The sequence below is a fragment of the Pundamilia nyererei genome, unplaced genomic scaffold (assembly GCF_000239375.1).
Source record: "Pundamilia nyererei isolate P.nyererei 1_Seehausen unplaced genomic scaffold, PunNye1.0 scaffold00054, whole genome shotgun sequence".
Classification (NCBI taxonomy): domain Eukaryota; kingdom Metazoa; phylum Chordata; class Actinopteri; order Cichliformes; family Cichlidae; genus Pundamilia; species Pundamilia nyererei.
In genome coordinates, this window is record NW_005187455.1 from 2,125,340 (window position 1) to 2,150,201 (window position 24,862).

A 24,862-nucleotide genomic window follows, 5' to 3' on the forward strand; every position below is an offset into this window, starting at 1 on the left:
CAGAGCGTGTGTTGTGTTTGAAAAAGTATTGTGTGGGATGCAGTGCAAGGCCATGCTAGCAGTGTCTGCGAAAAGGAAAAACAATGAGGGGAGAATGATGAAGAACCTCAGAATAAAGCAGGGCGGGGTGGATGTCAAGGTCTGTTTGGGAAGTCATGTATGGCGGTATGAGTGCGAAGGCTGAGTGTTGGTTTACTGAGCCCCAGCTGGGCTCTAATCCGACTGACTTTCATAAACCTGACTGGGCAGAGCAGCCACAAGCATTGGCATTAGCACGAAAGAATCACTGTGAGGCTGTGTACAAGCCAATCTTCTGTCATTACTAATCCTGTTACTCAGCTGTTTATTTAGTATCCTTAGTTTCTTGCCAAAGTCATCATCTCAACTTCATCAGTGAGAAAATAAAGAAAGCTCCATCTGAACACGTGGTAAAGTTTTATCAGGATATAAGTGACCTACTAGCATTTAAAAATAATGTGAAGATGATTAATTTTGCACTTTTAATTACTCTGCAGTAGCTTTTTCTTATCTCATTTAAAGTAAAACTGTCCCAAATATTCCTGGAAAGTAATAAAATGGACACAATTAGTGAGTAATTAGCAGAGAGACTTGGCCTGATATGTTAATACGTCACAATGATTCTCAGTTCAAAGTCTGCATGTGGAGGTAGGATCAGCGAGGCAGCCTCGGCGCACATGTCAGAACTCCACCTCAAAGCCAAATCAACTGCATTTACAGTATAATAACAGTGACATCATGCAGTTTTCCTAACTATCCCCTGAGTTATGGTGAGTCCAATTTGCCCTAAAATGCTTGCATACGTATGTACACACAGTCACATATATGAAGTTGTGCGAGCGCATGTACACACACACACACACACACTTACTTCTCTACTGCGCTGTACACCCACAGTCTGTTAGCTTTTATCTTGTGCTGGGCAGTAGATGAGGACCATATGCAGCCTCAGTGCAATTATAGTGTGGTGAATTGGTAGGACAACAAGAGGGCGTTTTAACGGAGCAGTAAATGCAGGTAAGGGCCTGTATTAAGCCAGATCAGGTTCCACTGATGTTGTCAGCTGGAGACAGGCTCTCAGACAGCCTGTGAGTGTGTTTGTAGGTGAGTCCAAGCGTATGTGTTTGCATGCAGGCATGTTTTATGTGCATGTTTTGATTGAAATGTAGGTAATATTATATCAGAGGAAACAGTTACCTGTGTTTCTTTGAGGAGCAGTTTTGGTTACCGGCAATGTGACTTTCTTCATAAGTATATGACACACGCATATGTAATTTACCTGTCTAAATGGCTGAAGGAAATTGCATGTGATCCATAATGGTTATGGGGATATGACCCCACCAGGCTTTTTTTATTTTCTAGTGTCTGATAGGTGAAAGGTCAATCTCTAAATTGTTTGTCTGCAGCCCTATAATGCTGACTCCCAAGGGAGGCTTGGCTTAACCCACACCGATCCTAAATCACCATTGTATTTATTTTGTTTCTGAAGTTAAGAAAAATAAAAGTATTACAGTAAAAAGTAAATAAAATCAATAATTAATATTAATGTTTGCTAATTAGGTTTGTGTAACAAATGTCCAGTGGTAGAGGTATTTCATGGAAAGCAGAGATACCACAGTGCAAGTAAAAGTTCTGTATTCAAAAATTGTTATCATTAAACATTAGGAATAAAAATCTAAATATACTGACGAATATTAATTGAAAATATTAATTGTGATGAATGCATAATTTCATAAAAATGTAATCTAGTAAAATTTGCTTGTGTATTGAAGGATTATTGCTATTAAAAACTAACCTTAAATAGTAATTTGAAGTGCACTACTTTGATCAAATGTATTACCTACGACATAAACCCTTTGAAAGAATCCAAAGCTGCTTGATTAATGTAAAGAAAAATGTATAAAGTACAACAAAGGAGTAATTATGTCCAAATCTGCTTACTTTTTCATCACTGTAGACTACTTTTTTTTGCCACGTCTTCCTGATACTTGAGCATGCTCATCTGATATTTAAAATGAGCTGCAATCAACTGCCAAGAGCATTTTGTTAATATTGTACGGAAGCAACAGATTTATGCACCATTACCTGCAAATGCTGTATCAGTCTATTGATTCTGGACTATTTAGGAGTTTAATCCACATTTATGTTCATACGTTGGATATTTTTCAGAATTTGGTGAAAATAAAAGGAACACAATAGCCAGCTGCAGGGGAAGTTCTGGTGGTTTGGTGGTGAGGAGGGAATCCAGGCACAGTGTAATCATTGCTCACATGTCAATCCAGACTGATCAGTTCTGTCACTGCTTTTGGATGGAAACAGTTTTTCTTCCCTGTGCGGAAAGCAGAAGCGGTCAGCCACAGCTGCCCTTTTCCTGTCTTTGTTGTTAAATGACAGAAATATTTAGAATCTGTTTTCCATTTTAGTTATGTTTATTTGAAAATGGGTCATCCGAAATGAAATTTCTTCTGCTGAATGAAAACTCGATCACAGCTTTTTTTTTGTTTTGTTTTTTTAGGCTCAAACTGATTTCAAAACATTTTAAAATGTAGGAGTTGTGGTATTTTAAAATTATGCATGTCAGAGAAAACAGACATAAATGTTCAGTGACTAAAACATGTATTCCCAGCCGTAACTTCAGAAGATTTTTTTATTTGAGTTTGCTGAGGAGAAACCACATTTCTTTTTTCATTTGTTTAACCAATGTATCCACATGGTACTCATGTACATTTCCATAGAAGTTATAAAACCAAGATGCTTTTGCAAACTCGAGTTCAGAGATTGACACTTAAACTACACTAAAATATGTCTGTACACAGCTATAGATATTTATCTTGTCTAATGTGTCTTCTTTTGTACCCATATGTGATCACTAATAGTAAATAAAAGTACAGGAAAAATGAGCTGCAGTGAGTGCAAATGAGTTCTTATATTAGCACATAAGTGTCAATGGACACTTGCAGATAAGTGTTTCAGTAGAAATCACTGTAACCCATTACATTCCTGGGAACAGTTTAACTGTCATAAAAAATAGTTTTAAAGAAAACCAAACATTGCACAGTAAAGATTAATGATTAATTCTCACCCGAGAGGTGATGCTATATGAGGCTTTTTAGAACGGAGGCTTCGTAATTCACAGGTTCTGTCTGCATTTAGAAACTCAAGGACAAAGCAAGAAAAGTGAGAGGGTAGACTAATTATTGGAGGCAGGTGTGGTATAATGTGTCATAAACAAATGAGGAAAAAGAGAGTGACTGAACAAAGGGTACAAAGATAGAAATGTCAAACATTAGCGTGTGCCAAGTCATCTGTTGTTGTCTTTTGATGGTTATGACACATGTGATAATTAACAAAAGCTTAGTGGAAGGCATTTACAACAAATCACGCTACCTTGATTCTTTGACAGTTTTCATGTGGGTTTAGAAAAACTTTTCCCAGAAAACAAGTTTGTCTCATTCTTTGAAAAACCTTGGTGGATTTTCTCTTTTTAAATTGCCTCCATTTACTGTGAAGCCACAGTTAGTGCACAGTAGAGCAAGCTTTCACCATATCGCTGACATTTGTTGTTATGAGATGAATTTATGCTTTGAAAGCTTCTTTATTAGGATCCTTAGGGTCATACAGTATACAAAGGATCTTAGATGAGAGCTGACCGCTGACCTCCTCTTGAACTTCAGTAGAGATAACTTTGTTTAGAAGAGATGGCAGTAGGTTCACTAGAAACCGCTGCAGTCAATCAGTATGTTTAGTAATCTGATTCGCTGCTGCAGGGATGAACGAGTGCCCTGCTGCTGAACTGGAGTGCACACGTCTGACCTGTTATGCCAAATATTTGCTCTACATTTCATCTCAACATTTTCCTAACAAATGTGAAATTATTTTGAAGTCCAAGTCATAACGATCATTGGCATATTGACAATATGTCTTGTAAGCTAGTGGCTCTCAAACTGTGGGGTGGGCCCTCTTTTGGGGGCAAAGGGCCACTGCAGGGTGCTATTGATGACCTGGGGGAGTTATGGAGTAAAACACAGTTGAATGAATAGAACTTTTGTAAGGAAATTACAATGTATCTATATTTAACTAAAGTTAACAATTATGTTGCGTGGGGCATAAACTTTTTTCACTGTTGGAAAGGTGTTACGCCAGAACCTGAAGGCATCACAGTCTAATGAAATCCACACTTTTTAAAAAAAACAAACTTGATATTTATATACAGCCTACTGTAAATTGATGTTGTATCTAGTTGTTGCATATGTCTCTCCATGTTTTATCTTAATTAAAACTGTGATAAGGAAAACATCAAATGCTTTAAAATGGAAAGGATGACAAAATAAAATTCAAGATTTATTCATATTTATGTGATGTTGGTTTAAGTATTGTTCTGATTTGACATTTTTACATTATATATGAAAAGTTTTATATTGCCGTATTTTTTATTTTGCAATTGCAATAAAACAAAGTAAAGGGATCTCTCAGAATTAATTCTGAAACACTTTGCAAAACACTTTGTTAAGAAATGAATTGGTTTGCTATTAACTGGGTGGCCATGTCAAAGAGGTAAGTGGAAAGCTGCAGCTTTTATCACCTTCATTGACATACGATATGAGTACTTCACAGTGGTTTTGTGGTGAATGTTACAGCTGCATTTTGTAGTGACCATGTGTTTACTGCTGCCTGGGAGATAAAGAACAGCCACAAGCCAACACTGGCCGTGGTTAGGGTTTTTCTATTCTAGCAGCCACTGTGGCAAGAAACTGGCTATCATCTGGAGGAACGGCTGTACAAGAAAAGATTTTTAAAAAGTACAATTTGGCTGCAAAGCCCGAGAAAAACATCTGTATATTTGCTGTAATGCTGTTCAATACTGAAACCTATTTAGATTAAATTGATTACCCAACTGTTTCCTTTACCATACGCTGCATTTTATGCTATGGACACAATACTGTTTTATACAATTTAAAACAAAATATGTCAAGGGGACTGGAATTTCCCTTGACATGTGTATTATATGAATTAAATATCTCATAAAATGTACAAAAACAAACATGACTTCTAAAATTTCTGAAACGGTCCCTTTTAACCGATTTCCATATAAGAGTAAACTAGCTAGCAATCAACTTTAAAGATATCAAGCTCAGACTGAATACTATATTTTGATTTTAAAAACAATTTATAGCTTCCTTATAGCTGATGTTGTCTGTTTCTCTACTGGGGTTTCCTGGTTTATTACCACTAGGCTATGCTGTGCTCCCAGGCCTCTCTCTGCTCCGGCCTAAACTCACACCCATCCAGAAAAAGATGAGTCTTCACACCTCTTCTGCAGCCTTGCCTCACTCCTCCCTTCCTATCACTCTGTTTTCCCCCCTCCTGGTTTTATAGCTTAGCTCCAACACCCAGCTTTTTCCACTCGCCCTCTTCTCATCGTCATCCTTCATTTCTCTGCTTTGCCGCTCTCCTTTCTTCTCACTTTCCCTCCCTCCCTCTCTTTCTCCCTCTCTTAGGTGCTGATCAATTCACAGTCTCCCTGGGAGGTGTGAGAAAAGCCCCCGCTCATCCTCACCCATCCACCCGCAGCCACCCTTACCCCTCCAACCCTGAATGGATCACCTTTCAGATCATTCATCCCTGGATTTTTTATTTTTTTGGGTTACAGGGAGTGGGGAGTTCAAGTGATGATGATGATGCCGATGATACTCTTTTCCTCCTGTTCTTCAGTTTCTCCTGTCCTCCTTTTTCACTTCATCATGTCTCTTCCTCTCTCTGCAAAAGTGTCTGCGACACCATTAGCACACCTGAAATAATAGTGCCGGTGACAAATGCTGCTGGAAGGGCTGGTTGAGAGAGACGCTGAGAGGGAAAGACAGAAAGAGGGAGAGAGTTAAGGAGGTGTGTCTGTGTGTGATAGAGCGGTGAGCTCTCTATCTGCCTGTGGTGTTAATTCAGATTCTGCAGCCCTTCAGAGTAAAAGTGGAGCTGCTGACCTGGTGACCAATGGCACAATGTGAAAATTGACAGGCAGCATTACAGGAACCTGTTCTCTCTGTGTTTGCGCACTTGAACGCACATGTTTAGAGGTTTATATGCCATATGTAAGAGTGCATCTATTTTCACACACTTCTCACTGTATAGGAAAACAGCTGTTTATCACATTATGTATCCATAAGTGTTATGCAGTTTGAGTGTGAGATCCAAGGTGCTGTTGTGTCAGTTCTTGATCAGTCATTTGCAGTTGTTTATCATTAATCCACATGCTAATATTAATTATGCATTGCCATCAACGCAATTCATAGAGAAAGCAGTAGCAGTTCCCTTAGTGTTGAAATTTGATGAAGCTTTGAATATCTTTCTACATTTTGAAATTAGAATCTTACACCTAGTAACATCTTGATGTAGACGGTTTATTAAAAAACACAGCTGAGTGATTTCTGCACAACATTTTATCTAAGGTTTGAATACTGAAAGTGTTGATTTGTTATGTTTAAGACATTATTTGAAAAGTGTTTCTCTTAAAATGTTACCTGTGACACTTTGACAATAAATGAGCAGATCTGGTTCATGTAATATCAACATTTCTAATCCACCTTAAAATAAAACAACCACTCTATAATCAGTGACAACGCACCAAAATCCTTCTCACACCGTTATATATTTTATTAACATATTAAGTTATTCACATAAATAATGACAAGAAATATGACAAGTCACTTCTTTATTGAGTCAAACAATTTTATTCTGCCTTTAGTCCAACGTTTGGACCATAAAGTGCTCACAGTGCAACAGAAGAACGCGTGGAATTTAATAGAGCCTTTACGCTGCGCGACTTTAGTATGTTATTTGAATGATCTGGTCAGGAATCCTCCCGTCCTTCTGCATCACATGTAATTTCCAACAACTCCGGTAGAAGGCGCAAATGATTAAGCATTAATGTGTGTGAGAGGCGAGAGCAGCTGAGATTAACATTTGGGCCAAAGCGCAGGATCCAGCAGGAGTGAATACTCCCTGAGCTGATTTCATGAAATTAATATTGCGAATCGTTTAAATACTGTGATCATACCAAAGTCAAGCTTATATCATTACCTAAGCCAAAGTATTTACCAAGATGTTTGGGCACCTTAATTATACTGCAAACATATTAGTGTCACTCTAGAAAGAAAAGCACCAAGCTTTCACATAAATCACAGCCCAAACACGCTTACAATGATTAAAACGAACTGTAGACCATATAAAAACAAATGCTGCACTTTCATATATGATCAGTATTTTATAAACGATGCTGGATAATGTGTGTATAATAAATTAGCCTTTTTATAATGAGTCATACCTGTATGTTACATCATATTATTTCTTGTTGCACTAACGTTTTAATCAGATATAAGCAAAATAAATGATTTACTTGTATAAAAAAATGAGTGCCTTTTTCTGACTGAATAGCTTCTAACCCGAGCTCACAGAACCCAATTGCGCCCTAATGTATCCTGTTGGGTTTTCTGACAGGCGTTAATAAACTAGTAGTTTCATAAAATTAGATAAACTGTGAAAACTTTGCAGCAGGTCTGTCTGTGTTCTGAAGCAGTGACACAAAGCAGAGAGGCTCAATGGCCTTTTTGCAGATCCCAACATGTTTAGGCGCAAAGCTGCGGAGCTGCAAAAAGTTTGACCTCAGTTTGACTCCGCAGGCTGCCAGTTGCTCCTTGTTTTTTCAAACAGCTACAGACAAGCAGTGATACAAGGGATCACCAAGAGCCAAGCGATGATTCATATCTCTGACCTGGAGGGGTTTCGTTTGTTATTTATTAGGCTAAGATTCAAATTAGTCATTTTTCTCTCTTTACATATTTACATAAAAAGCGAAAAATAATCGCGATTAACTTGACATAGTTTGGAATAAACACTTTGGATACTCCTTCTCTGCATTTTGAGTTTTAACCGAATTAAGTATAGCGTGTGTTTGTAGTGCATAAGGTGTGCAGTTTCTCTTTGTGTTCACTCTGCACGAGTCAAGACGCAGAGGCCGTCTAACAACGCTTTCATTTGTTTCCGCAGTCAAACATGCTGTCAATTTGCATTCAGTGGTTTGAAAGTAATACCTGCTGATTTTATTGAAACGACTCAAAGCATTATCGTCATCGCAAAGCGGATTAAACAGAAGTGACGGTATTTGCCCCCCTGCTCTCTTTCAGGATACCAAAATGCGCTGACCCTAACGAAGGAACAGCTCGGAGAGAGAAAGTGGAGCTCCAGTTTGCTTTTATGGATGCTAATTGACGTAGCTTAATTGCTTTATAATGCTATAGTTTTTTTAAGTGAACAAGTGCTAATGTGACCCCCTTTCATGTTGATTTAACCTTACTTCTTCCCAATGACTCGCGAAAATTCCGTGTAGGTGAGCTGCATTATAATCTTTTGTATTCCAATAAATATAAATTTAGCTGAAAGCTGATTTTAACCGCAACATCCTCTTTAATTAGTAATAACTGAACGTGAATATTCATGTGGCATTCTTACAACTAATTATTTGCTTTGCCGTAAAATGAAGAAGAAAATGCGAAAATGAGAACTTCTACTCACCATTAAATAAATAAATCAGCAAAGTGGACGAAAACAAGTCAGCACAGTTTATTATTTGATCCCGTGTTCTGTGCGTAAAAGTCCGTGCCTTCTGGCTTCCCTGTGTCCGTGCCTCGAAGCCTCAGCGGCCAGACTGCGGGAGCCTTTGATAGTCATTTCATGCCTGTAAAACTGTCCCATCGGATCCTAACGCTCGGGTTTTACCACAGGAATCACCGCTGAATGTGTGAAGCCGCATTATCGTATTATGACACCGTTTCTGGCATCGGGGCAGATGATCGATGACTGGACGCACTGCACGGGGAAAAAAGAAGAGGGGTGAAAAAACTTAAAGCAGGCTGTCACAGACCAGCAACACCTTAACGCCTCATGAGCATAATCAGGAGATAAAATGGATCTTTTAGACACTCTCCATTCACGTGTGATGGGCTGAAAAATAAATGAAAAAGTTGTGTCGGTCATCGTCATGTGACAAAGAGTGACAAAATCTGCAAATATCCTTTTGTAACTTCAGGGGGAAAAAACTAATAGCTTATCTCTTAAAACTAATCATGTCCACCTTAATCCGTTTTTATTATATTTCTTCATATGCCACGGAATATCTCATTAATATTTATGTAGAAATAGGTAATCAAAGTTCATTTTTAATTAAAAAATATCAGCTAAATTAAATAAGATTTGTAGTTCTTCTCCTCCCGGTGAGGAATCATATATAATAAGATAAAATAGAAAATTCAAACAATTTGGTTAATTTATACCCAGACATTATTCAGTGGTATCATTACTTTTCTGAAATTCCTCAAGAATCCAAGTTCCCTTTCATATATTAAAGCTCATAAATATTTGACCAAACTTTTATAATCTCTGTACGGCAAATCGTGAAACTCAAGTGAACGCTTCATTATAAAAAAGACAAAAGTTAAATTAATAAGGACTCCGAGAGGAGAGACATTATCATATCTTAGGAGTAGTTCTGTTTGGTTAGGGAAAGTTAAGTGAAAGTGTAAGTGCGTTTAGAGGGACGTAATTAAGTTGGAGATGTGAAAATTTGTGTGTGTTTGGTAGGGGGGTAAATGGAAAGGTAGAGAGGAAAGGGGGTGTCTTGGTCAGATATTTTGAGTTTTGGCTAAATTGCGCACTGTATAAGCTGACAGAAGCGTAAAGTGTGTGTTATGTATCCGCGGCCGACGTTTTGTTTTGCACCTCCTCGCCAATGTGGCCTAAAACCGATCAATCAGCTCGGGATCGATCATGTGGGGAGCCAATAGGGGGCTCCCATCTCTTTGCCTCCCTGCCATTGGACAGCCCGGGCTGACTGGAGCGACCCATTCGGCACTACTGTGGGGGAGAAAAGTGGATAACGTTTACTGTTATTTAGACATAAAAGATGCTTTGACGACGACTTTAATGTTTTATATACTAATTTCAGTATCCCCTTTTCTCATGACGACTCTCATCAACATCCGGAGTAATTAAGCTGCTTTCGTTTGAAAAGCAACCAACTTTTAAAATAAGTATAAATGTTCCAAATGACGTGTTTAAAGTTGCTTTGTTGTTCTTTCTATTTAGACTGGACAATTTCTCCAAGGTTTTTATATGTTGTTTGCTTCTAGTCTTTCAGTTATAAAATCAAACACGGGAAGCAAATCGACTGCACAGAAGTCGAGCTGCAAGGCCGAAAACCTGCAAAACTGGATGTTTGGCTGCAGTGGATTTCATGCATAAAGAATGATGACAGCCTCTCAGAGGCTTCGGTTGACTGCAACATTACTGGGATGAGCTCGACTTATTTTATTCTACAGCTCATTTTCTTTCATTATAAAAATATTATTAACTTACAGGCTCTTAATAACGTACCTGAGAACAGCTCACTTCAGAGTAGAAAGTTGGTTCAGTAACTCGTTTACAAACTATAAGAAGAGAAGTGGGTGCTGGACGTGTCAGTTCCGAATTCACGTGTTTTCCAGACTGCAGAATAAAGTCAGTTTGTGAGGATGAGACATGAAGTCGAAGTCATAGATGAATATTCTGTGTTTAGTGTTGTTCCAGCTCGCAGTGCGGCTGGCTGGCTGGGCTCACAGGGTCCTCCCACCCCCCCCTCCTCTCCGCACGACTTGCTGCAGCCCGGTGCGTTGTGTAAGAGACGCGACCTGTTATGGCCACCACTACTTCCGGGTTTCGGCAGTCTGGTCCAGATCCTCCGCTCCTCCTCAGCTCAACACACACATCCATTGTACACAAACGGGCAGGCGGCTCACGCATACACACGCACTCACACACATGCAGACGCATACACGCGCACAGCATCGATCGTGGCTCCTTTAAGAAAGCCTAAGCCAGAATTATCACCCCACCTCCTCTTGATCTCCTCTAGACGCTTTTGCATAAGAAAATCAAGCCGGGAGCCGAGAGTGATCAAAGAAAACGAGGGGAGAGCTGCTTCATTTTTTAACTGTGATTGTGACCATTAACATTTAGGTGGTGCCGATCCCGTGGAGACGCACGTCGGACCATCATTCATCCGGTACTTTTGACAAGCCCTCGCGTTTTGACTGACAGGCGGAGTGGCAAAAAGCCATGAGAGTCGCCAGTTTTGTTTGAGGGGCTTTTTTATTTTCATCCTGGTTTTGGAAAAGGAGCCCGGTGCTGCTGCCCCGAGGATAGCCGAGGACCTATTTGCCGCGCCTGGGCTAAACTTGCACAGAAAGCGGGAGCTGGCTTCATCGTTCCGTGGAAAAAAAGAAAAGGCAAACGGGATTTTGGCTGAAACATCTTCTCATTTATTTGGATTTTCTTTCTTTATTTCGTCTCCACCCTGGCCGCAGAGGGGATTTACCTAAAGTGAAAGGACGATCAGGGAGTGAGGAGGGTTATGGCGCAACGGGTACGTAGGGCAATCCCCCCTAAAAAGTTTCTCCAAGTCTGCTGCGCTTGAATGCTATGCTGCGCTGTAACGTGGCTTAATGACACACATACCCACACGGACACACATTCGCGGCGAAAGTTTCTGTCGTCTTTCTGACACACGGAGGGACGGTTTCATGTTTGGCGTGTTTTTGGCCCGGTATTACGCACGGTCGCTCTCGTTTGTCCCACAAACCGGCCCAGTGAGAGACACTGGGAGCGTGATCATATCTCACATTGGCTGTGTTTTTTAGATTAGTTATGACAGGCCAGTTACTGGAAGCAAAATGGGGGAGGGCATGGAGGCAAAACAAATCTCTACTTTTCTCTGTTGACTGCTCCATCAAGCTTACTTATCGAGTATTTACGATCAAAATAAAAATTCCGTCGGTTGTTCGTCAATCGACGGCACGTCGTAGAATGTGTTTAAATATGCAAAAAATAAGCCTCGAGCAAGTAAGGCACTTTTTCCCTAATAACGAGGTGATGACAAACGCTCTGATTCGCACAATCCAGGGACTTCTTTTCTTTAGAGCAGCAGCTGACTCTTCACACGGATAATAAACAGCGTAAAAGCGGGGATGTTAGGGACACTGGACACATTTAGCTGCAGAATTTGGCACTGGGGCTACACCACGCTGGGGTTTGCACCTCTTTGCCTTTAGGCTCGACATGCTCAGCCTTAAGTGATAATGCATTTTACTCTTCCACCGGCACTTGTTTGTCACGTCTAAAAGAACGTCATTAATATTTCAAGCATATTTTCTTGTATATGAAAAAAGCAAACCTCAAATAAGTTGCTTAATTTGACCTTTCTCAGACCAGAAGCAACATTTCTGAGTAGTTACAAACCAAAACGTAAAGGCTGGGTGGTAAATTCACTCAAAAGCGACGCATGAAAAAAGTTTGAATATTCACCTTCGGTTAACAACATGAAAAACAGCACGCGACTTGTGTTGTTTAGTTTTGTTTGCACTAATCATAGCGTGCTTGATAAGTAAGAACATGCTGCACAGTTACGAGCCTTTAAAATGAGAAACGCCGCAATTAACAACTTTAAGACTTTTGTTGTTGTACACTGTGACAACACAGGACTCCGGGTTTATGGTGTTAAAGCCCAACAACCGCCTGGTTAATGGCGATAATAATAACCGAGCCGTGCTGCTACAGTTTTTGTACTCCCAGTAATTTCGAACATATTGAATAATTCATATGTGTTTTTCCTCCGGGCTTCAAGGGTCACTGGGAATGAGACGAGAACAAAAACTAGCTTGCACTTCAGAATTATCAGTGCAGTTTTCTTACTGGAGACGACTCAGTTTTAGACTCAAGTCTTTAAAACTTTCTCTGATTATAAAATCAAAAACACAGACGTGAATTTGTCTCTCTTTTGCTTTACATTTGTTTGTTTTTCTCCCCTCCTCAATTTTTAAGAACATTTATTTTTAAAAGGGCAGCTAAGCGTATGTGTACCTGAAAAATTTGGATTTTTTTAAAAACACGTTCTTAATTTTGTAAAATTAATTAAATTATTTCTTCAGTTTGACCGAACTTTTTCTTAGAAGAAAAAAAACAACAACACTACAAGTGTTACTTCGCCTGCTACTCACTTTTACACTTCGCTGTTTTTACACTAAAGTTTTAATCAGTCTAATATAGTCTTGTACGTCTATATTCACTGTTGACCCGGGTGTTTGTTGTGTGCAGTACGAAGACTTGCCCCACTACGGGATGGACGGTGTGGGCATCCCGACCACCATGTACGGAGACCCGCACGGCGCCCGGTCCATGCAGGCGGTTCACCTCAACCACGGTCCCCAGATGCACACTCACCAGTACCCGCACACCGCCCACACCAACACCATGCCTCCTAGTATGGGCTCCTCCGTTAACGACGCTCTCAAGAGAGATAAAGACGCTATATACGGGTAGGTGCACGCCTTCGTTCCGTGGGGAAACTCACTCTGTCGGGCAGGCGTGTATCCAGGCCTGGAGGGGCCAGCTGGGGTGGGCAAGTGGGTGCAAAATCAGCCTAGTACAAAAGAAAACACAGGCTCGATGCCAGGGACAGCAATCTGTCCCGGTGAAGAGTTTAAGACACACTGGAACCCAAACTGATGCAGAGGCGCTGGGGAGGAGAGAGGCTAAGCGGGCTTCTCCTGCTCTTTTATTTTTTGGCATAATTTGGAGTGTTGTACTTTTCAGTCCAGTCATGTCTGTTGCGTGTTTCTATTGGGTGAAAGATATAGCAATATTTTTTGTACTTGGAAGACTCGCCAATCTCCCGTTGTTCCAATTATTTTTTGACTTGAATATTTCTGAAACAAGCTCACCTATACGCAGAGCCTTTTCCACCCCCAAGTTTTCCCGCTTATATTCCATTTAAAGCTCTGCCGTTTATTAAAAGTAAAAAAAAGTACAAATAAAAATAGATTCTGCTTTTTAACATTTTGAATTAATTGTATTAATTTGCAAAGCTTCAGCAAATAAAAAAAAACTGTTCAAAGAAAATCATTTATTAATTTACGTGAGTTTATTAAAATCTAAGAAGAGCGTTTTCAGGCCAGTTGCAGTTTTACCACCTTTTGCCACAGTGGCACAACTTCAGGTAGCGCGTTCACCTCCGCATTACCAGGCTGCACATATTTATTCTAAGGACTTGAGCAATAAATAATAAATGTGTGCACATTTAACCGTCGAGTTTTTTTTTCTTTCTTTTTCTTTGCCAAACAAACACACGCCTGTGATGCAAACGGAGACCTGTGCAAGAAATTGTTTGACAGACTCTAAAGCTTTTATGCTATTAGGCGCGCCTAGATTTAATCACAAAAGTCTGTCCGCTGTTTGAAGCCTTTCTCCGAGCCTCTGCATAATATAATAGCATGGGCTGCAGCAGCAGCAGTCCCCATGGGTGAGTTGTTGAAGAGTACCATGGCTGGCTAAATCTAGCCTGGAGTAGTCTTGACCCCGGCGCTGTTCTCTCTGGTGACATTTGCTATTGTGTGTGTTCCCAGGCACCCCCTGTTCCCCTTGCTTGCACTGATTTTTGAGAAATGTGAATTAGCGACTTGCACCCCCAGAGAGCCCGGGGTGGCGGGAGGAGACGTTTGTTCATCGGAATCTTTCAATGAAGACATAGCAGTGTTTGCAAAACAGGTCAGGAAACTTTGACTCTTCTTAATCTGCATGCTCGAGCAGCGTGAGCTCTCACCTGACAGTCCGAAATGTGCAATTCTGGCTTTTGTGCTTACACTTAATTCTGCACTGAAATGAATTAAAGAGACATCTACCATTCAAATTAACGCGATTTTTACAATGTTCTAATTTCATATTGTGCACTGTCTTTGCGAAGAAGTAACTAGTGTTCCGTTTAATGCGTGTATGTGAATTTAATATTACATTATATATTAAAAATATCAGTGTGACGTTTTCTATTCATATATTTTATAAAGAAATGTTTTGGGTTTTAGATTCGGGCAGAAAAACCTTTATTTTCATCGAATCCAGAATTGGATAATCTGGTAAGCTCTATATTTTATTATTGCACAAATGACATTTTCTGCATTTTCGTACTGCATTTTTGAATATGCCAGCTGTTGTTTGGATGTGGCGGGCTTTTCATCTGTGTCAGGCAGCCACGTGGTGCTGAAAAGTTAAAGCAGGATTGCAGCTGATATCCCTTTTTTTGGGCTGTTTGATATCATGATGGCCCCCGGTTGTATCTGCAGATGAAGGGCTGCTGTCAGACAGCTGTCACACACCTTTGAACCCTGCCTGGAAACTTATTCTATTCAGTCTTTCCACTTTGTTCAGTTTGATACTTTAAATGTAATGTTAGAGTAACGCTTCCCCTCGACTAGTTGGTGACTAATAGATCTCTGACTCTGAGGCTTATTGCAGCTTCAGTCTGTACTGTACGCCTGCTCTCCATATTGCAATAACATCCAAGTTTAATATCAGTTCCACATAAAATCCATTCACATGAATATTTTCCTCATCTACAGTTACTTGTATTGAGAAAAACGCGTCTGTTTAATATCAAGAGATGTGAACAGCTCATTTTTTATTGTTATTTTAATTTTTCAGATGATTCAAGCCATTCAAGTTTTACGATTTCATCTTCTGGAGCTGGAGAAGGTAATATTCTCTCGCCATTTCTGTCCACTGTGCCACTTCAGACCTATGGGCTGTATTTGCATAAATGTATTTTTGCTAGTCGGTTATAATTAGCGTCAAAATCAATCATGGGGCCATTTCTCTTCCGCGTTTAATCACGACGCAAGCTGTTACAACTGGAACAGATATCTCTGTGCCCAGTCTCTCCCATGTTTTAATGAAGTTTAATGCTGGCAGAAATTGCGTGCAAGGTGAAACATATAGGCGAATTTTGCGGGTTTAAAAAAATGATTCTTTGTGGAGGGCAAAAGGCCCCAGGCAACCATCTGTGGATAGAGGCAGTAGTGGGTGTAAAACTCTGATTTGTCTTCGTTTCAGATGGACTGCGATAGCCTCTAAAGCCAACTTTAGCCTAAACGTTGACATTCTCAAACATAATCAAAACTGTTAAAAAGTTTTCGTTTTTAAACTTATCTCCGTGCATGCACTTCTTTCCCTACAGATCTTGCTTCTCTACGGAAAGCTATATATTCTGTACATATAAACTCAGTAGCCTAAATAAAGTTTGAAGTAGCATTTTTTGCGCATGCGTTTATCCTTTTTCTGTTTGTTTCTCAAGCAGTCGGATGCGTCACATTGGCAGTGATAATATAATAAGTTGATGAAATTAAACAGTTTACCTTAAATGTCAGTCAAGCGGGTCACCCTCCTCTAATGGCCACAACCCAGGGCACTGATGATGAATTTAACACGGGTGTTGAGTGCGTTGTAGCCTCAGAGCCCTCTTGTCACTGTCAATTTTCGACGATATCTCTATTTTGAGAGGAGAAAAAAAATGAAGTTGACTATTCCATGCAGGACAGTCCACTGCCACAAAAGGCGCGGGAACCTTACCCTGAATCCAAAGTGATCTTTCAGTTTTTACAGACGAAAGAAAATTAACAATAAGTTAATATAAACCCGTAAACATAAGTTTAAAAGAAAGTTTATATATACGTCTATAACGTTTAAATACAGATTCACAAATGTAATTTTTAGCTGTGTCAAAATGCACAAAAAGTCTTCGGGGCACTTTTGCGCGTCGAATCGGTGTCGTGGTTGCGCATGGCACTGTCGTGTAGTTTGGGTGAGTGTGTAACACCTCTGCCTTCTTTCTCCCTTTAGGTGCACGAGCTGTGTGATAATTTCTGTCACCGGTACATCAGCTGCTTGAAAGGCAAGATGCCCATCGACTTGGTCATAGACGACAGGGAGGGCGGTTCCAAATCAGACAGTGAGGAAATCACGAGATCGGTGGCCCTTGATCAGGTACATCTCTCCATCTGCGCGTGTGTGTGTGCGTGTGTGTGTGCGCGCGCGTTCTCCCTGCTGGCCATTTAGCTATTCTGGGTCACTACTGTGCTGCGCTGCTATTTGCATATGATTAAAGACGGTTTCCATTCCATCCTTCGGAATGAAAAAAGAAAAGAAAAATCGGAATAATGTTGCTATTATTGGCCCATTAAGACTTGAACCCGGAACCGACCTGGGAAGATTAGCTTGAAAAAGCATCGCCATAAACTTGACCTGTTCCATGTCGATTTTAATTTAGTTCCTCTCTCCATTTCTCCCGCTCTTCTCTCTTTCTCTTTTTGAACCTAAAGCCTTATCAGCTCCTCTCTGTTTTGCAGCCCAGAAGAGAGCAGCAGCAGCATGGGCTGCACACTGTGGTTTAGATGCCTTGGTTTCTCCACTGTAGCTAGAGTTCACGGTTCATTTCGCGTCTTGTCAGTATTTTTCCTTAGACATGAGTGCACACTGCTTATCGAGACCCCTCCTCTCCCCCTCTTTTGTTTCGCTCAGAGCGCACAGATTCAGCGCCAATAAGACGGTTTATTTTCGAAAGCTATAGAAGCAGGGGGCATTAAAGGTAGATTAAGAAGTGTTTCCTTTTGTGCAGATATCAGAGATAACCACAGCCTTCATTATGTGCTTCACTGACTGTTTGCACTCCGGGGACATTGTAGTGTGCGCACAGGCATGACCCTAATGGTCCTTACACTGCCGTTAAATAATGATAACAGCAACCGATCATTATAACTATGCAAATCTGGACTTGCGGCCATTAATAGCTCACGCCCTGTATGCAGGAAAGCGGGCTGCATGAACGTTTCGCTAAGTTATACCAGAGTTTTAAGAAATTACTTCGGAGTGTGGCGGCAATAACCTATAGACAGCGCGGGGGAGGGGGAATCAAGTGTCCAAATTAAAGGGATTAGTTGGATAGTCCGACATAAAAAGTAATGAAGCGATTAGGCTAAATAATTTAAATCCGCGGACTTCCATATGGTTGAGTGGCTGGTCTCAGAAGAGAGAGACAGCCAGCGGCTTTTATGTTCTGTGCTGAATGGGAGGACTGGGAGCCGATTGGGGCCCAACTGGGAAGAGCCTCACTCTGCTGCGCATGCACTACTCCATCCCTGGCCCTTATGTCTGATTATGGAAATGAGAAAGATCACCCAGAAGATAATACTTCATTTAATCCAGGAACAGAATTAAATAACACAGACACCACTTGTGCTTTTAAGTGTCTCTTTAAACAGCTTGTTGTATTCTCTCAGGGATTCAGTTGTCAAATTTTTTATAGATAGGTCAGAACATGGAATGAAGCCTTATGGTATATAGATATTGAAATAGTGTGTTAAAACCCTTGGGATTCTAGGTATATGAAGAAAATGATGTTGTGCTTGCGGCACTGATGCAGATCTTTAATTGACTGTAAGATGAAGACGTGGCCTATTTTAATATAATGATGGTTGCCTACATATAGCCAATTCAGGCCAAAACCATACAAGCTTATGTTTACACTGAAAGAATCGTAAAAAATGACCTACAGGCACAGTTTGTATTAAAACACAGAGCAAACTTTTTTGACAGATTTGTAATACTGAGGGATGGGCTGATGTTCTGGTAGGATGGCCTAATGTGGAGACTGTCCACAAGAGCAGTCTGTGTGTAAATGAGCATATCCAAACAGGCAGAGGGTGCATGCCTCTCACCGCTGAATACTTACATTGTCAATCCAATGGCACTGCACTTCATGACTTACTTGTGGCAGAATATATATTTTTTAAAATTTTTTATGGGCTATTTTTGTGTGGCATCTTATCTGCAGTTGTTAGGTGGTGACATCCTTAACGGATTTGCATTGTGTGTGCATTATCTCTTTCCATATGTATTTTTAATATATGCCCTCGGGCATAAAGTTGAAGTGGACTGGAAAAAAATGCTGAGAATTTGCACAAAAGAACAATGTTAACAAGATGGAGAAAGCAGGCTCATTTATTCATAAACCAATTTATTCCAGTGAGGCGACTGTAGCAGAGGAAAAAAATGTCAGAGGAAAAAACTACTTTGAATTTATTAAACTCAACAATTCAACAACGCTGACTTTCTTGCTGCATTATGTACCCTTGCGTCATAACAGTGATTTTTCTGAATATTCTTTACATGTCTTTACATTTTTTTTTCCTTTTTTTGTTTTCCTGCCTATGTGAGGAAATATGAAAGGACACTGAGCGCCTCTTTCAAAAGAAAGCAGAGCATAGCTGAAAGGTGAAAAAGTCAGAGGCTCTGCACTGGCTTGTGAATGCAGCCCAGCCAGTTTGGGCATACCCTCCTATGTTTGTGTGTGTCTTTCGGTGTGGGTGTGTGTGCGCAGGCACAAGCTCTGTGCGTGTATATATATATGTGTGTATTTGTGCGTGTGCTGCTGTGTGCGCACGCGTGTGTGTGTGTGTGTTCAGACTGGCTTGATAAATGCAGCACCCCCCTCAGGTGCTATGTGAGTGGAATGACTGGTTAGCACCAGTTGGACTTTCTTAACTCTTTCCTCGCTGGTCTCTGGAGAGCTTTCCACCACATTCACGTTGATTTCCTCCCTTTGAGCTGAATGTTTTTGCCCCATTAGATCTACTTTGAGCTAATCAGTATGCAGACATAAAAAACACAAGAAGTTAATTTCGTGAAGGCCTTTAATGTGATCGCGAATATTGCCGCGTCTGTCTCAATCTTCTTCTTGCTGTGAAAATATGGCAAGAGTTACTCTGCTGATTGTGTCCCTATTTGCCTGGCACACACGTTCACCTCAGTCTAAAGAAGTGGGGAGGTATTTCTGCGCTGCTGTACGTCATTTACACATTTGCCTTTAATTGCACAGAGCGTATGGGGAGGGGTGTAGCAATTTGCTAATGAACTCTGAGGGCCCAGGCTTTCTGCTGTAGAGGACAACAGTACTAATAGTGATGAGGACTCACTACAAATCTCAAGAGCTCCTCTACTTGATTGAGCTATGCAGGCTGAAGTGGGACTGGAAATAATTGAAATTTCCTTTTAAAAATATTTACTGCCTGACTTTTTCTTTGATTATGAATGCTGAGTCTTTTCCTGAGAAGTTGAAATAATGTGAAAATAAGGTGAAATTGGCTGCAATCTGAAATAACATCTACAGTATACATTAGGGACCCGTTGCTGTTGTGCTTCTAACCTGCACAATCTTTTCTAAACAAACCCGGCTTGTTTGAGCTTTGTGTTGTGGTCACTGTGTAAGAATTTGCTCCTGATAGCGCTATCGCGGTATCTTTTTCCCAACAATTGGCACTGTTATGCCATACAAGTACGGGTTTCCAGGTCAGTGAGACCCAGCAGTGTTGGTTTAGGTAACTCTGGCGGTCAAAGAGTGACCCCTGCTCCCTCCCCACTCCTAGCTCAATGGAAACCATGACTGCCAGGGTCAGCCACTATTTTCCTAATCAGTACACCGCTATCGCTAATCTATCCGCTTCTCGTTGAAGTATGGATCGAGTTTCACCCGACTTAACAGGCGCACACACTCGCTCTGTTTTTTTTCATCCCCCTCTCTCTCCTACAGTGGCACACTGCTGTTCTTAATACAAACTTTTGAATCATTGTAGTGATTGTTGGTAATAGCAGCTTTTGTAGTTGAATAGAAGAGAGGTTTGACCCCCACTCACCCCTTCTCTCCTCTACTCCCCCTTTGCCTAAACTCCCCCTTTTCTTCCATTCGGTAGTGAATGCAGGGCGGCTGTTGGGGATTCAACAAGTGATACAAAGAGGTGACCACGTGACTTGTGTGTTTCTTAGCCTCTTTATAATTGTGGTGGAATAGCAAGTAGGGGTGATTATGATTGAGCAACTCAAGACTGAAGTAACTTCAAAGAACTAGAATGTCAGGAGCCTCTCTCATGCCTTCATAATTTTTTTCACACATCTAAAGTGCATATGTTTTTTTATTTTTTTTATTTTGGTGTTATGGCCTTTTTTTGTTAAAGTTGATTTAGGAGTTGTTTTTAAAACTAGTGCTTAGTGCGGCCTCACTGTGTCACAGACACACTATGATAGTCAGAATTTCCCAGTTACAAATAAAGTTTTTGGTTTGTGTCTGCTGTTACTTATGATGGGCGGCCATGTCTGTCCCTGAGGCCTGCTGTGGTTTCTTTGGCTAAGTAAACAATAACCTGGCTTAACACATGTGTACTTAGCTAATGGAAAGTTCCTCTCCCCCTTAACCCCCTGCAAGCCTCTGACAATGGCCACCATCACAAACAACCCGTCTCCAAGGAATCCACCGAGAACATCCCAGCGCAGTGGCTCCAAGTCAGGCTAGGCTAACGAAGAAACCACAGCAAAACGTGTCGTTAACTAATAATGCCCACCTTTCCATTGCTTTGTTTGGGGTTCGATGGCGTGGAGAGGGGAAAGCACTTGAGCTAATGTTTTTGTTTGGATTTCAGCTCATAGAGGGTAACCAAGGAGTCTATAGTAAGAGCTGCAGTAGAAGAGGCCACAGAGGAAGGGAAATCAGTTTGTCAGTTTCCACGAGTGTCATCTAAATGGACTTTGAAAGCTCTGGTAATTATCTTAAACATGTAATTATCTTTGGTTGTCTCTATGAGGTTAACCCACCGGTTTTAAAAAGCCGTTTGAAGAGTACCTGACGGCTATTGAGTGTAGCATACTTTACTTACTCAAGAGACCAAATCCAGTTTTCTCCCTCACCCCTTTAGCAATTATAAGGTTATTTCTTCTTTCTTTGTCTATTGTGAAGAGTTAGGGAGGAAGGGGGAGTGTTGAACAGAATGGGAGGGAGTGAGGGGTCTTTTCTCTCTACACCCCCCCTTTTTTTTTTCCACACGCATACCATTATCAGCCCCTCTTTTCATTTTGGAAGCAGTAATATTGCAACAAGGGGAGGAGAGGGGTGGAGAGAGCACAGAAAACCGAAGTAGTCGGGCAAGCACTTGCCTGGCAGGTTATCAGAGAGGCAGATCCTGCTTTATCTAGTTACAGTGAAAAGCAAAGTAAACAAGAGTTTACAATAGCTGGCCTTTCAGCCCCTTTCACTTACAGCTTTCCCACCAGCATTCAGCTGAGTGGCAGAATGTGTCTGGAGTTATTGCATGCCATCTTGCTGCTGCAACACATGGCATTCTCGCCGGTTTCAACTTGAGAAAGCAGTGCTGTTGCAAAGGTCAAAAATGGTGTTAAAGAAAACTACCACAGAGAGTAGATGCACCAAAGAATTCTGGGGGATGGAGTAGCTCAACTGTCATCTTTGATTCAGATGTACCACCAGTGAAGAGTGTATGTGTGGGGGGTTATTTGGATATTTATGTCTGTGCCTGTAAGTATGCACATATGATTATTTCCGCACGCTCACTGGCACAGAGTGAAAAGTAAATATCCATATCATCACAAAAGATATTTCAGAGTGAAGAAAGGGAGAAGCGCAGGTGGGGGGGCAAAGCACAACAACCTTAACCATTTTCTTTATTATTGCAAATGAATTGGCAAAGCAACATTTCTTGCATGAGTGCTTGTATGATATGGGGCCTGGCACAGCCAGAAAGGGAAGCCCCTCTTGCATCTAAGACGCGGCACAATGAGAATGCATTGGATTGGAATGCCTCACCGATCATAGTGGAATCAGAATTTCCAGCAAGGAAAATCTTTTCATGGCGAATTAGGGTGGTGTAGGGAAGAAAAATGGTAATGAAAAAAAAAAGGTATGCATGGCTCAAAAACAGGGTTCCCACAGCTTGGCGGCACAGATTTAAGAACTTTACCTAAAGATAGGCAGAATAGAATGTGGAAAATTGAATTTACTAAACAATTAAGCATTGAATTAATGTGCATCCTGCACAGGAGACGGTGGGTAAAGGGAAGAGTTAAAGAGAGGGGAACGGAGAGGTAGTGAGAGACTATGGCGGCTCATTAAGGGACAGAATAAATCAAGCGTGCTGCTATGTGTGCAGAAGGACAAGTTTCTCCTTCTTTCCACTACCTCAAGCTTTCTATTTATGCATCTATTCATCTTGAAAATTTACATACCCCATATTTTGAAGGTGAAGATCTTTATTGTGTGCCGTAGTCTTGCTGGCACAGGGTGTGTATTGTTTTGTTTCCCTGTGTCTTGCGGTCAAGGTGTGTGCTTTTGTTAAATAGAGGCTGTGGGTATGGCAGCGATGTGATGTGTTTGTATAAGGTAAATGAAAAGCGTGTTTGTGAGTGTGTGTGTGTGTGTGCACATAAACCAAGTGATCAAAAAAAATTTACTTGTGACTGGGTGTGTGTGCAAATGCACTGCATGACCTGTGCGCACTGCTACGAGTGTTTGTTGGTTGTGTGTTTTCAGCCATGTGTGCAATAATTGTGTGTTAGATCAGTGCTAGGCCCTTTCCATCCAAGCGCGGCCTGCGATTATAAATAAACTCCTCATCCCCGCGGAGATGCCACCAGGTCCTGTCTCAGCCCCGCCCCGTTTCCCGTGGGGCCTCAGTGGCCACCTCCCAGCAGGCAAAGCGCTCTTTTGTTCAATTACAGCTAATGCAGTAGTTTGCCATTTCCCCCTCCACTTTCTAATTATATTTTCAAATGGAATTTGTTATAGAATTAACAAAAAAAGAACATGGGGGGGAAAAATATCCTTTTTGCAAGCTGAGGCTCTTGGGTTTTTAATACTTGCTGTTCGACATCCCTGGGGTACTGTACTATTCTTTTTCATTGCGCTCTGAATAAACAAGTTCTGCTCATATTTTAAATGCTTCACTTTTGAAAAAAAAATGGCAAAAGCCGGAGTTAAGTTTTTGCTCGCTGAGCATGTGGTCTGGATTACCTCACTTCTGATGTTCTCTGGAGTTAACTTGGTCATGCACGGGTGTTTCATTTTTCAATGTTCTACGGTCGGCAAAAAAGAATTTGTAAGAGGTGGAGAAGGGATCTTTTTGGTATCTTATCCCTGTTAAAATCAGCGTTTATCTAACCAGTCGCCATCCTAGTCATGCCTTTGTGCAGTGACTCCCCTCTTTATTGCAAAGCCTCAAAGCCTAATTTGGAAAACAACAATTATATTGTCCATGTAAGCACTGGAATATAATTTCATAGCCCAGGAACATCAAAAGAGCTCTAACAGGCCCCAAATGTGTTGAATTTGCTGACTTTTCTTTTCTTTTCTGTTATTCTATTCCTTCTATATTTTGTTTAAAACAAACCTGAGTCATGAATTAGTGTCTGCCTTTTTATAATGCTAAACTCAACTTGAAACCCTCTTGCTGCGGCCGAGCCAATTGTAGTGTCCCAATTGAAACCAGTTGTTCCCCAGTGTGCTCCTCTCGTCTCCTTCCTTGCTTCCTCCGTGTGGGTTTCTATCAGTCATTTCGTCGCAAAGCCCTAAAAGCGTGATGCAAACACCACATTGCCCCTTGATATCTCCTTCATTTGATTTCACCGAGCAAAGATAGGCTCATGCGGGCGGTAGAGGAGGCTCGATAAGTGTTTGTCTGCGTGTGTTTTGTTTGTTGCGTTGTTTTTTTGTGATAGCAAACTGTGTGTGATAACACATTAGATTCCATTTCCTTCTATTCTGAAGTCTCTTTCTCTCCTGTCCTCAGCGCTAATGTTGCTTTTCAGAGGCACTCAGAGATAAGAAGTAACATCTGGTTTAGTTTCAATAGTATGCAGCAGCTTTGTATGAGGCAGGGTGAGATTTCTGTGTTTTCTTTGCAGGCTGCATGCACAGTGTATGTCTGTTTGTAAGCATCAGACCTGTATATATGGGAGAAAACTTGACTCCTCTATTTTTTTGTCTGCCTGCATCTGTGGACAATATTGTTTGTGTGTGTGTGTGTGTGTGTGTGTGTGTGTGTGTGTGTGTGTGTGTGTGTGTGTGTGTGTGTGCGTGAGTGTGTGAGAGAGAGAGAGA

The 24,862-nt window shown here is 41.0% G+C and overlaps 1 protein-coding gene and 1 long non-coding RNA gene across 2 annotated transcripts in view; one reads left to right on the plus strand and one right to left on the minus strand.

The window, feature by feature from the left end:
• Nucleotides 1-4,812: 4,812 nt before the first annotated feature.
• LOC102205160 (uncharacterized) lies at nt 4,813-10,694 on the minus strand. The gene is made up of 3 exons (XR_311746.2): nt 10,441-10,694; nt 8,584-8,877; nt 4,813-5,862 (listed from the first exon to the last, which is right to left on the minus strand). It is a non-coding gene; the product is annotated as an uncharacterized LOC102205160 (long non-coding RNA).
• Nucleotides 10,695-10,759: 65 nt separating this feature from the next.
• The window catches only part of meis1b (Meis homeobox 1 b), a 77,340-nt gene continuing 63,237 nt past the window's right edge, over nt 10,760-24,862 (plus strand). The window contains exons 1-6 of the mRNA XM_005733714.1: nt 10,760-11,467; nt 13,195-13,415; nt 14,502-14,643; nt 14,958-15,008; nt 15,574-15,624; nt 16,768-16,911. Of these exons, the coding sequence (XP_005733771.1) occupies nt 11,456-11,467; nt 13,195-13,415; nt 14,502-14,643; nt 14,958-15,008; nt 15,574-15,624; nt 16,768-16,911 (621 nt within the window). The 5' untranslated portion in view covers nt 10,760-11,455. The remainder of the gene's footprint in view (nt 11,468-13,194; nt 13,416-14,501; nt 14,644-14,957; nt 15,009-15,573; nt 15,625-16,767; nt 16,912-24,862) is intronic.